Here is a 13,681-nt window from a genome sequence, read left to right on the forward strand (position 1 = left end):
AAATACCTTAAAATACTTCAAAGAATAGAAATCATACAATGTCTGCTCTCAGACCACAGTGGAATTAAACTATAAATCAATAAGAAGAAGATAGCTTGAAAATCCCAAACACATGAGATTAAAGACATTCTTATAAAGGACACATAGATCAAAAAGAAATCTCAAAAGAAGTTTAAAAATTTTTGTAACTAAATGGAAATAAAGCACGGCTTTTCAAATTGTGTGAGATGCGGCAAAAATAGTGCTTAGGAGGAGGTTTATAGTGCATTCAATGCATATATTAAAAAAGAAGAAACACCTAAAATCAACAATCTAAGTTTCCACCTTACATAACTAAAAAAAAAAAAAAAAGAAAAAGAAAATTAAATACAAAGTGAACTGAAGAAATCATAAGAATTAGAGTAGGTCACCCATCCTAGTACTAACCAGGACTGACCCTGCTTAGCTTCCGAGATCAGATGAGATTGGGCGCGTTCAGGGTGGTATCAAAAAATGGTCAGAAGTTATGAACAGACACTTTTCCAATGAAGACATACAAATGGCTAACAGACACATGAAAAAATGTTCAAAATCATTAGCCATCAGAGGAATTCAAATCAAAACCACACTGAGATACCACCTTATGCCAGTTAGAATGGCAAAAATTGACAAGGCAGGAAACAACAAATGTTGGAGTAGACGTGGAAAAAGGGGATCCCTCTTACATTGTTGGTGGGAATGCAAGTTGGTACAGCCACTGGAAAACAGTGTGGACGTCCCATAAAAAGTTAAAAATTGAGCTACCCTATGATCCAGCAATTGGACTACTGGGTATTTACCCAAAGATACAGATGTAATGAAGAGAAGGGCTATATGCACCCCAATGTTCATAGCAGCATTGTCCACAATAACTAAATTGTGGAAGGAGCCAAGATGCTCTTCAACAGATGACTGGATTAAGAAAATGTGGTCCATATATACAATGGACCATCAAAAAGAACGATTTCACAACATTTGCAGAAACATGGACGGGACTGTAGGTGATAATGTTAAGTGAAATAAGTCAAGCAGAGAAAGACAATTATCATATGGCTTTACTCATTTTTGGAACATAAGAAGTAGGAAGATCGGTAGGAGAAGAAAGGGGGTAAACAGAAGGGGGAATGAACCATGAGAGACTATGGACTCTGGGAAACAAACTGAGGGCTTCAGAGGGGAGGGTGGTGGGGGAATGGGATAGGCCGGTGATGGGTATTAAGGAGGGCACGTATTGCATGGTGCTCTGGGTGTTATACGCAAGTAATGAATCATGGAACTTTACATCAAAAACTGGGGATGTACTGTATGGTGACTACCATAACATAATAAAAAATTATTATAAAAAAATAATTAGAGTAGAAACCTTTGACACTGGAAATAGGAAATCAAAAGAGAAAATGAATGAAACCAAAAGCTGACTCTTTGAAAATATCCATAAAATCAACATGCCTTTAGCCAGACAAACTAAGTAAAAATGAAAGAACAATAATTACTAATATCAGAGTTAAAAGGTGGCATAAGTACAGATCCCATAAATATTAAAAAGACAATAAAAGAATATGATGAACAACTCCACACCCACAAATTTGAAAATGTAGATGAAATGGACCAATTCTTTTAAGGACACAATTTGTCAACCCTCACACAAGATGAAATATACAATCTGGGGGTGCCTGGGTGGGTCAGTCAGTTACGCATCTGCCTTCAGCTCAGGTCGTGATCCCAGGGTCCTGGGATCAAGTTCCACATCAGGCTCTCTGCTCAGCGAGGAGTCTGCTTCTCCCTCTCTCTTTCTCTCAAATAAATAAATAAATAAATAAATAAAATCTTTTTAAAAAAAGGGAAACATGCAATCTGAATGGGTCTATATTAGAGAAATCAAATAAAAAATTAACAATCTTCCAAAACAAACAACAGAAGGACAAGATGGGTTCACTGTTGAATTCTTCCAAACATTTAAGGAAGAAATTATACCAATTCTTCACACGCTCTTTCAGAGTATAGAAGCGGTCTATAATTCTAACTCATTCTAACACATTATCTGGGAACAGTATTACCCTAATACTAAAACCAACAAAATATTAAAAGAAAACTTCAGACCAATATCTCTCATGAATATATATGCACAAATCCTCAACAAAATTACCACATCAAATCCAAAAATGAATAAAAAGAATTATAAACCACAACCAACTTGGATTTATCTCAAGTATGCAAAGCTGGTTCAACATTTCAAAAATGAAGTAATATAAGCAGTCACAGCAACAGGTTAAAAAAGAAAAATCAGTAAAATCCGTAATGTTTTAGGAAGCAAAATCAACATGCAAAAATCAGTTGTGATTTTATACAATAACTATCAGAGAAATTAACCCCTTATCAAATAAGTGATTTGACATATTTTCTCCTGTTACATAGATTGCCTTTTCATTGCATTGATTGCTTCCTTTGCTGTGCAGAATCTTTTTAGTTTGATGCAGTTCCATTTTTAAATTTTTGCTTTTGGTGTCAAATCCTCAAATCCAAAAAATGATTTCCAAGACCAACATCAAGGAGGGTTTTCCTATGTTTCTTGTAGTTTTATAGTTTCACATCTTATATTTAAGTCTTTACTCCATTTCAAGTTAATTTTTGCAAGTGGTGTTATTTTGCATGTGGATATTTAGTTTTTCCAGCACCATTTATTAAAGAGACTATCTTTCCCCATTATGTATTTCTGGCACCCTTGTGAAAGATTAGATGATGTTATATGTGTAGGTATATATCTAGGCTCTTGATTCTGTTCTCTTGGTCTATCTGCTGGTTTTTAAGCTGATATACTTTTCTGATTACTATAAATTTGTCTTAGAGTTTGAAATCAGGAATTGTGATACCTCAGCTTTCTCCAGATTGCTTTGGTTATTTGGGGTCTTTTGTGACTCCATAAGAATTTAAGATTATTTTTTTCTGGTTCTGTGAGAAATGTCAGTGAATTAGGGGTTGCACTGGATTTGTAGATTGCTTTAGGTAGCATGGACACTTAATAATATTAATTTTTCCAATCTCTGAATGCAAGATATCTTACCATTGAGTCTTCATCAATTTCTTTCATCATTGTATTATAGCTTTTAATGTATAGGTCCTTCACCTCCTTTGTTAAATTTATTCCTATTTTATTCTTTTGGCTGCTATTGTAAATGGGATTGCTTTCTTAATTTCTCTGATGGTTACTGTATAGAATCACAACCAATTTTTACATGTTGATTTTGTTTCCTAAAACATTACGGATTTTACTGAGTTTTCTTTTTTTGGAAAATGATATGGAGATCCCTCAAAAAATTTAAAATAAAACTGAAATATGATTCAGCAATCCTACTTCTGGATATACATCCAAAAAAAGGAAATCAGTTTCTCAAAGAGATATCTGCACTCATATATTCATTGCAGAATTATTCACAATACCCAATATATGGAAACAACTTAAGTGTCCAAGGATGGATGAATGGGTATAGAAAATGTGATACACACACACACACACACACACACACACACACACACACACATATATATGAATACTATTCATCCATGAGAGAGAAGGAAATCCTGCCATTTGCAACAACATGGATGGACCTAGAGGACATTATACGAAGTGAAATTAGCCAGAGAAATACAAATGCTATATGAGCTCACTTAGGTGTGAAATCTAAAGACAAAAAGTTGAACTCATCAAAACAGAGTAGAATGGTGGTTACCAGGTGGTGGGTTTTGGGAGAAATAGAGAAATGTTAGTCAAGGGTATAAGCCTTCAGTTATAACATGAATAAGCTCTGGGGATCTAATGCACAGCATGGTAACTACAGTTAATAATACTGCGTTATATACTTGAAATTTCCTGCAAGTAAACCTTAAGTGTTCTCAACACACGCACATACACACACACGCACATACACACACACACACACACACACACACACAAAACTACTTGAGGTGTGATGGATGTGTTGATTAACCTGATCGTGGTAACCATTTTATAAGGTATATGTACATGAATCAATCACATTTGTACATTTTAGATACACACATTTTTATTTGCAAATTATACCTCAAAAAGCTAAAAAGTTATATCCACACAAAAACCTGCAAACATGGCTTATAGAAGCTTTATTCATAGTTGTAAGAAAACTCAGAAGCAATATAGATGTTCTTCAAGGTGAGTGGATTAATAAACTGTGCTATGTGCAGACAATGGATTATTTTTCAGTGCTGATAATAATGAATTATCAAGCCACAATAACACATGGAGGAATCTTAAATGCATATTACTATGTGAAAGAAGCCAATCTTAAAAGGCTTTTATGGTATGATTCCAACTATGTGACATTCTGGAAAGGGCAGAACTTTGGAGGCAGTAAAAAGATGAGTAGTTCTCAGGATGAAGGGAGGACAAAAGGTTGAACAGGTGGAGCATACAGGATGTTTAGGACAGTGAAACTATTCTGTATGATGCTATAATGGTGACACATGTCATTATATGTTTGTGCAGTCCCATGAAATGTACAAAACCAAGAGGAAACCATAATGTAAATTATGGACTTTGGGTAATTATGACATGCTCATGCAGCTACCTCAATTGTAATAAATCTATTACTGTGGTTGGGGATGTCACTAACAGCAGAGGCTGTGAACATGTGGGTCCTGGGGATATTTAAAAATCTCTGTACCTTCCTGTTAATTTTGCTGCCAACCCAAAACTGCTCATAAAAAAAATTAGGCCTTTTAAGAAATGAAGAGATGAAGACTTTCCCAGACAAAACCGAGGCTATCTCACGACTGTATCTGCATTACAGGAAATATGAATGGGAGTTCTTCAAATTGAAACAAAAGGGTGCTAAGCAGCAACATGAGCATGTAAGAATGAAAATCACTAGGTAAAGGTAATATATAGAAAATGCTGAATACTAAATTAATATAATGAGAGTGTGTAAATCACTCTTAATTTTAGTGTGAAAGTTAAAAGACAAAATATTAAAAATAACTATAACTAAAAATATGTTAAAAGATACACAATATGAAATGATGTAAATTGTGCCATCAATAACACAAAATGAATGCGAGGGGGAGTAAGAAAATTGCAGATTTTTGTATGTGGTTGAAATTCTTATCAGCTTAAAATACACTATTATAGCTATACATTTCATGTAAGCCACATGGTAACGAAAATGAAAATACCAATACAAGCTACACAAAAGAAAAAGACCAAAATATCAAAATATTTTTTTAAAAAATCAAAGAAACACAATAGAAGAGAGTAAGAGAAGAAAAGACAGAAAAAATACCTACAAAAAACCCACAAAACAATTAACAAGGGACAATAGTAAAAAACTCCCTATCAATAATAACTGTGTAAATGGATTAAACTACACAAACAAAACACATAATAAGAGTGTTGAATGGGAAAAAAAGGCAATATCCAACACTACACTGTCTGAAAGAAACTTGTTTCAGATTTAAGGGCATAGATAGGCTGAAAGTGAAGGCATAAAAAAAGACATCCCAAGCAAATGACAACGAAAAGGGAGCAGAGGGGGCTATACTTGTATCAGACAGAATAGACATTATGTCAAAACCGTCACAAGAATCAAATAAGGACATTTTATAATGATCAAAGTGTCAATTCGCCAATAAGAAGTCACTTCCCACCACTTAGGATGACTATAATCATACCAACAAATAACAACAAGTGTTAGTGAGGATGTGGAGAAAGTGGAAATGTTCACACTGTTAGTGGAAATACAACATGGTGCAGTTTCTAATGAAAGCAGTATAGAGATTCCTCTAAAAACTAAAAATAGAACTACCATATGATCTTGAAATGTCACTTCTGGGTATTTGCCAAAAGGATGGGAATGAGGACCGCAAGGAGATACTGGATCTCTTATGTTCACTGCAGCATTACCCATAAGAGCCAAGATGTGGGAATAACCCAACCAGGCATCAGCAGATGAGTGGATAAAGAAAATGCGGAGCACATTCAATGGAATACTATTCAGTCTCAAAAAGAAGCAAATTCTGCAATATGTGATAACATGGATGAACCCTGAGCACATCATGCTAAGTGATTCCAGGCAGAGAAGTCAGTCACAGAAACACAAATACTGCACGATTCCATTTATATGAGACATCTAGAATAGATTCATACCATCAGAGAGTGGAACGGTGGTTGCCACGAGCCGGGGAGAGGGAGAAATGGGGAGTACTAACTAATGGGCACAACATTTCAGTCAAGCAAGGTGAATAAGCTCTAAGATCTTCTGTAAAAATCATACTATAATTAACAAAAAAGTATATGTAAAATTTCTTGATTGTAAAATTCACATTTAAGTATTTTTACCACAAGAAAATAAAATATAAATTAAAAATAAGAAAAAAGAAATAAGGTTGAAAACTTCACAACACTGATGGATGGCATATAAACATTTAGATTCCAGAAGCTAAGCAAACTGTAAAGAGAATGGACCCAAAGTAACTCACAATAAATGGGTTATCATAATTAAAATGAAAGCAATAAAAATACTTTTAAAGTAACCAGAAGACATTGTCACATAAGCTATAGGAGAACACCAAGTTGAATGAGAGCAGATCTCGCATGTGTAGTCATGAAGGCTAAGAGGAAACATCACAGCAGTTTTCAACTGCTGAAAGAAAAGTACAAGCAAACATGAACTCTATATCTCACAAATTCACCCTTTAAGAATGGAGGGGAAAAAGAGACTTTCTCAAAAAAGGAAAACTAGATTTTATCACTAGCACACATACCCCTAAAAATGTCAAAAAGAAACTCCAAAAAACAAGGTAGTAACATCACATGAAGGCCTGGAGCATCCTAAGGAACTGGGAAAAACAGAATGGATTGAAATAGTGGTAAATATAACAGGCAATCTTTTCCCCCATGAGTTTGTTAAAACACATTTGGTGGCTGAAACAAAAATCATATATCATCCGATGCTCAATATATGTAAAGGAATTTTTAATCAATTGTATTTTAAAAGTGCAGAGGATAAAGAAGCCCAAACAGAAGTACGGTTTCAATATTCCACTGAAATAGTAAAAATTCCACATAATAGTAAGCTATATTGTAAGTTATTTATGATATATTTTAATACCTACAGCAAACACTAAGAAAACTATAGTAAGGAAAATATTTTAAAACACCATAAATAAATCACAATGGAATCTTAAGAAAATGTCCAAATACCCAGAAGAAGGCAAGAAGAGGTGAACAAAGGAATGAGAAACGTAGAAAAAAAGAAACAAGCCAGTAGGGTTATGGTAAACAAAAACCCTAATATTTCAATAATTACTTTAAATGTCAATAGTCTAAAAATACCAAATAAAATACTGTGCATCAGGGTAAATGGGAGAAAAAGAAATACATTATGGCTCAGCTAAATATTCTTTTAAGGAACTCATTTCAAATATAACATAGGTAGACTGGAATTCAAAGAATGGACAAATATATATCATGTGAGTATTCATAAAAATAAAACAAAGTGGCTTTATTAATATCAAAGTGGACTTAGTAAAAAAATCTACTTCGGACAAAGAGTCATTACCTAATCATAACAGCATCAATCCATCCAGAACACACGGCAATCCTAAATGTACTAGGCATCAAAGAACAGAGCTTCAAAATACGTGAAGCAAACACTGATACAACTGAAAAAGACAAAACAAAAAACAAAACAAAACAAAACAAAACAAAAAACCCAATAATAACTGATGAATTCAATATGTAGCATACAGTTATTGATAGTATTAGACAGAAAATCAGTAAAAACACAGAAGTGAACATCAGTCAATATGATCTACATGACGTTTATGGAAGACTCCAGCCCAACAGCAGAGTACACACACTTTTCAACTCTTCAAGAGCACTCATCAACACATACAGTATACTGGATCTTACCCAAACCTTCACCAATTTAAAAGAATTGAAATCATACAGGATATATTTTCTAACCATAATGAAATCAAACTAGAAATCAGCAGACAACAGGAAAAATCTCCACACATTTGGAAATTGAACGACACACTTTTTAAAACTCCACAGGTCAAACAAGAAGCCTCAAAGGAAATTGTGTTAAAATGAAAAGATTACATTCTGTTGTAGGCTGCACATTGAACAGTGCTGAGCAGGAAATTTTAGTACTAAAATGCTTACAACAAAAAAGAGGAAAGGTAACAAATTGATAATACATTTTTCCCTCAACAAACTAGAAAAAAGAAACTCAAAGAAAGGTATAAGGGAGACAATAATAAACATAAGCGCTAAATGCCATGACATTGAAAATAAGGCAACAGTACGGAAAAAAAACAAGAAAAAGCTGACTCTTCGATAAATTCAGTAAATTGAAAAATCTCCAGCCAGACTGACAAAGAGGAGAGAAGACAGCAATCATTGATGTCAGAAACAAAATACTCCTGCAGTCTTTGGGGACAAATCACTGTGAACAAAATTACACCCCTAAATTCCACACCTGAGATGGAATGGACCAATTCTTTAAAAACCACAAACCACCAAAACAATACATATGACACAATAAGCAAGATACTCCAAAACTATTAAATAACTTGAGTCAGTAAATAAAATCTCCCCCCGCCCCTGCACAAACACACAAATCCACAGGCCTAGTGAAGACACTAAAGAATTTTACCAAACAGCTTAAAAATTAGCATGTTCTTTATACATCTTCCAGAAAATAAAATAAGAATTAACACTTCCAAATTTATTTTATGAGACCAGTATTGCTCTACTACAAAAATTAGACAAAGTCAGTACAAAAAAAGAAAACCACAGACCAGTATTTCTCATGAACTTTGACTAAAAAAATCCTCAAGAAATTACTAGCAAATCAAACCCAGTCATGGATAAAAAGTATTACCCACCAGGACCAAGTTGTAGCTTTTCTAGATATGCATTACTGTTTTAATGTCTGAAAATCAATCAGTGCAATCCATCATATCAATAGGCTAAAAAAGAAAACTCATATGATCATATCAACTGATACAGAAAAGTCATCTGATACAATTAAACACATACCCCTTGATGGGGGGGGGACAGAAATCTTAGCAATCTAGAAATAGAGAATTTCCTCAAATTTGTAAGGAATATATGGGGAAAAAAAAAACCAAACCTACAGCTCACATTGTCTTCAATGTGGAAAGAATGAATATTTTATCCCTAAGATGGGGAACAAGGTAAATCACTATTGTAATTCAGCACAGTACTGGAAGCTATAACAAGCACAGTAAGGCAAAGCAGAGAGATAAAAAGCATACAGACTGAAAAGGAAGAAAGAAAAATGTCTGTATTTATAAAAGACACATCTATGTAAAAATCTCAAGGAATCTATCTAAAAATAAAAAACATAGAGTATGTGACTTCAGCAAGGTTGTAGGATACCAGATTAACACAAATCCATTGCATTTCTAGATAACAATATGTGGAAATTGAAATTAAAATACAATACCATCTACAGTTGACCCAAAGAAAATGAAATGCTTCGGTATAAACCTAAAAAACTATGTACAGGATATGCATGCTAAAATTACAAACTATTTTTGAAGACACGAGGAAAAACAAAAATTCAAATAAATAGAGAGTCTCACTGCATTCACAGATTAGAAGACTCAACATAGCGAAAAGTTCAATTCTCCCCAAATTGAGCTACAGGGCCAACACAATGTCTATCACAATCCCAGCAAGTTTGTCTGTATCCATGAAGTAATTTAGTCTGAAATTTATATGAAAAAGCAAAATACCTACGATGGTCTAAAAATCTTGAGAAAGAATAAAGTAGGAGGAATCACTGTGGTCTATATAAATGCTTAATTTACATGTTAACTAAAGAAGACAGCATGGTAGTGGCAGAAGAATAGACACATAGAAAAACTGAACAGAATAAAGAACCCAGAAATATACCCATAAAAATATGCCCCACTGACTTTTTGACAAAGATGCAAGAGCAAGTCAGTGCAGGACAGCCTTTTCTGTCAGTGATGCTGAAACATATAATGCAAATCCTCAGCCAGAAGAACAAACCTTGATCCAAATCTCCCACCTTCCACACAATTATCTCAAAGTGGACATACAATTAAATGTAAATAAAGCTGTAAAACTTTTAGGGGAAAAAAACATAGAATCTTCAGGAGCTAGGGATAAATGGAGTTCTTAAGTTTGATACTGAAACCTCCATTCATAAAAGGAAAAGTTGATAAATTAACTCTCATCAAAATTAAAAATTTCTATTCAATGAAAGGCCTTATGAACGATGAAAAGACAAATTACAGACTGTGAATATAAATATGGGCAAAACACATTATCTGGCAAAGGACTTGTATTTAGAATACATAACTGCTTAAAAATCGACAATAAAAAACCAACCAATCCAATTAGAAAGGATGGATAAAGGACATTAATAGACATTTCATTTCATGAAAATATACTCAACATCACTGGATATTAGGGAAATGCAAATAAAAAATTACATGAGCTATCACTATACATCTATCAAAATGACAGAAATTTAAAAAGATTTTAAATACTGATCAAATGGTGGCAAACAGGCAGACACTCTATCATTCCTATATTGCCAGTGGAAGTGTAAAATGGTACAGAAACTGGAAAATAGCTAATAATTTCTTTTAAAAAATAAACATATACTTACCATATGACCTGGCAATCATATTCCTGGGCATGTATCCCAGAAAAATAAAAAATGTGCCCACACAACAAATTGCACATGAATGTTCATAGAAATATTACCTTAAATAGTTAAGGACTGGAAAGGTAAAGTGTGAGAACATGTGGACCTGATGTTTCTTTGTGGGAATGTGATTGTTTCGAAAAATTTCTTTTTTTAAATGGATATTTTTTATTTAAATTCAATTAACCAATGTATAGTACATCATTAGCTTTTGATAGAATGTTCAAGCATTCATTAGTTGCATATAACATCCAGTGCTCACCATATCACGGGCCCTCCATAATGCCCCTCACCCAATTACCCAATCCCCTTACCCACCTCCCTTTCCACAACCTTCTGTTTCCCGGAGTCAAGAGTGTCATATAGTTTGTCTCCCTCTCTGATTTCTTCCCCTGCAGTTTTACCTCCCTTCTACTATTGTCCTCTGCACTATTCCTTATGTTCCACTTATGATGGAAACCATATGATCATTGTAATTTCCACCACTTCCTCTGTCCTATGACATCTCAATTAAAATGACCCTGTATTTAGGGGCCTCTTATTCTTAGCTCCTTAACCCACTTTCTTTCTCTCTCAGACCCTGCTAATGCTTCTGGTAGTTTAAACAACCTTTTTGGATAAGAGATTCCGGAGCTCCAATTTGAAAAGTAGTTGTTCTGTTCAAACTACCTTCATCGTGACTGCCGCATTATATTTGGGCTTCTGATCTGTTTGCCCGATAATTCTGGGTGGTAGAAAGCATCCTTTTGCTTCCTGCCAATGGCACCTTAATGATACAGAAAACGTAAATCTACAGAGCATAAAGGAAAACTTACCTTTATAAATGAAGAATCTGGATACAATGTTCCTGATTTGTTGTATGCATACACCAGGAAATGAGGGTCTAAAAATGACCTAATTCAACCAAAGTAATGACACTTCATTGCAATAGTAACATTAACAAAAACAGAATCATGACATTAAAATTCACTTTCAATTTTACAAACTCAAATATTCAAAAATTAAATGGGCTCATCTCTCCATTATCTCATTTCCTTTTGGGTAGCATATTTTGTGTAAGAAAAAATACTAAGCAGTATAACCGATAGCAGTAGGGACATTAAAATGACATAGATTTACATATACTAGAAACCAGGACTTCCGGATTCCCACAGCAAAGTTTTCTTTTAGATTCAACAATCAATAAATCTCATAGCAAAAATATTTGCTAATTTGTTAACATTTGCTAACAAGTAGCCATAGATTGATAAACAAAAAATATATCCTTTTCCCATTAGTTTTCATGAAATTATACTGTGGTGAGAAAAACCCCCAAACTCTCAATGCCTCAAAACAACAATGAATGTTCTTCCCAAGTTTACTGCAGGTTCAGCTCCACACTGCCTTCCTTCTGGAACCTGGGAAAAGACATACCTCCTACCCCTTGGAACATGCCTTTCTTGTAGCAGAAGGAGAAAAGAAATTGTAGAAGCATACAATAGTTCTTAAAGCCTTCGTTTAGAAGCAGGAGGCTAGTGCTTTGCTCAAATTTCATAAGCTAAATGAATTCTATAGACAAGTCTCATATACATGGTGCCGAAGTGTAATCTTTTCACAGAGAAGATTGCGATTATTACAGAACAATCTGACACCAGTATTTAGTGCCCGAAGACCAGGCTTTCTCAAGGAATCCAAACACTAAGGGACAGTCCAAGGCAAGAATCAGAGAGGACCTAGAGTTCACGGAACGTGCACATTACATGTCAATGGAGGTGGTGGAAATGGGGATCCAGAAGCATCCACAGGAAAAGGAAATTCAACAGATTTCTGACAAGCATAATTAAAAGGATAAAACTTCAGTTTGCAAGTTCATTCGTCCTGGATCCTCAAAAGTATACTTTTGCTTCTACAAAAAACAACAAAAAGATCTGCCTTGATCAGTGAATTAATAGAAATACCCATGACCACTCACTGGAAAACAACATCCAGTGTAAGGAAAATGAACAACAAAAGGGCAGAAGGCAAAACATAAAAGCAAGTTCCTAACGAAGTTGAATGAAGAATTTGGTTAAAGAAAATAATCATTATTTCAAGAAAAGTTAAAAAAGTTAATAAGCTTTCAGAGCAGATCATTTCAAGTAAAAAGAAGACACTCTGAAACTAAAATGATGACAGATGGAAAATAATAATTCAATAAATGTGTCAGAGAATTTGTTCGCTAAGAACAGAAATAGAGTCCTAGCTAATAAAGAGAACACATTTTGCTAATAAGAAACACAGCCAAAAGAAAGATTTAAAAGTAGTTGGAGGAAAAACTACACTATAGAGGGCAGATCCATAAGACCCAATAGGAAACCACAGATTTCCATAAAATTTCTAAGAATGTGTAGTGATTTAAAACCAAAATGAAAAATTTAGGGGTTTATTTAATTGTGAGAACAACTGAATAAATATAAGTTAACACAAAGATGCACTGTAATATTTTAGCACATCTGCATGCTTTTGAAAATCTAAACTGCTGCTGTCTTCTCAGAAACACAATATCTCTCAAAATTCTAATACAAAATGCGAGTAACAAGGAAGGTTGCTGTGAAATTTACATCAGTTACTACACGCAGATTGCTTAGAAATATGCCTGGCAATTGCTACGTGCTCCATGAATGCCAGTTACTTTGGTTGTTTTTGTTCTTGTCACTATTATCACTATTATTACTATTATTCACACTGCTTGATCCAGAAACCCATTTCTTGGTATTAAGCCCACAAAACAAAATATCTATTACATAAGAATATACGGATAAGGATGTTTATTGAAGGACTCCATAGTGAAAATTCTTGGAAATCACCTCATTTCCTATCAACATGTCATACTACAGACCGTTACCTGTTAAAGAATGAGGAAGATATACACATAGAGGAAGAAAATGAACACCATTATTAAA

The 13,681-nt window shown here is 34.1% G+C and overlaps 1 protein-coding gene across 1 annotated transcript in view; it reads right to left on the reverse strand.

Annotated features, from left to right (window-relative positions):
* The window catches only part of LOC103659149 (A disintegrin and metallopeptidase domain 3-like), a 122,477-nt gene that overhangs the window by 96,607 nt on the left and 12,189 nt on the right, over nt 1-13,681 (reverse strand). Inside the window, exon 4 of the mRNA XM_040643169.1 lies at nt 11,576-11,654. Within this exon, the coding sequence (XP_040499103.1) occupies nt 11,576-11,654 (79 nt within the window). The remainder of the gene's footprint in view (nt 1-11,575; nt 11,655-13,681) is intronic.

The sequence above is a fragment of the Ursus maritimus genome, unplaced genomic scaffold (genome assembly GCF_017311325.1).
Source record: "Ursus maritimus isolate PB19 unplaced genomic scaffold, ASM1731132v1 scaffold_28, whole genome shotgun sequence".
Taxonomy (NCBI): Eukaryota; Metazoa; Chordata; class Mammalia; order Carnivora; family Ursidae; genus Ursus; species Ursus maritimus.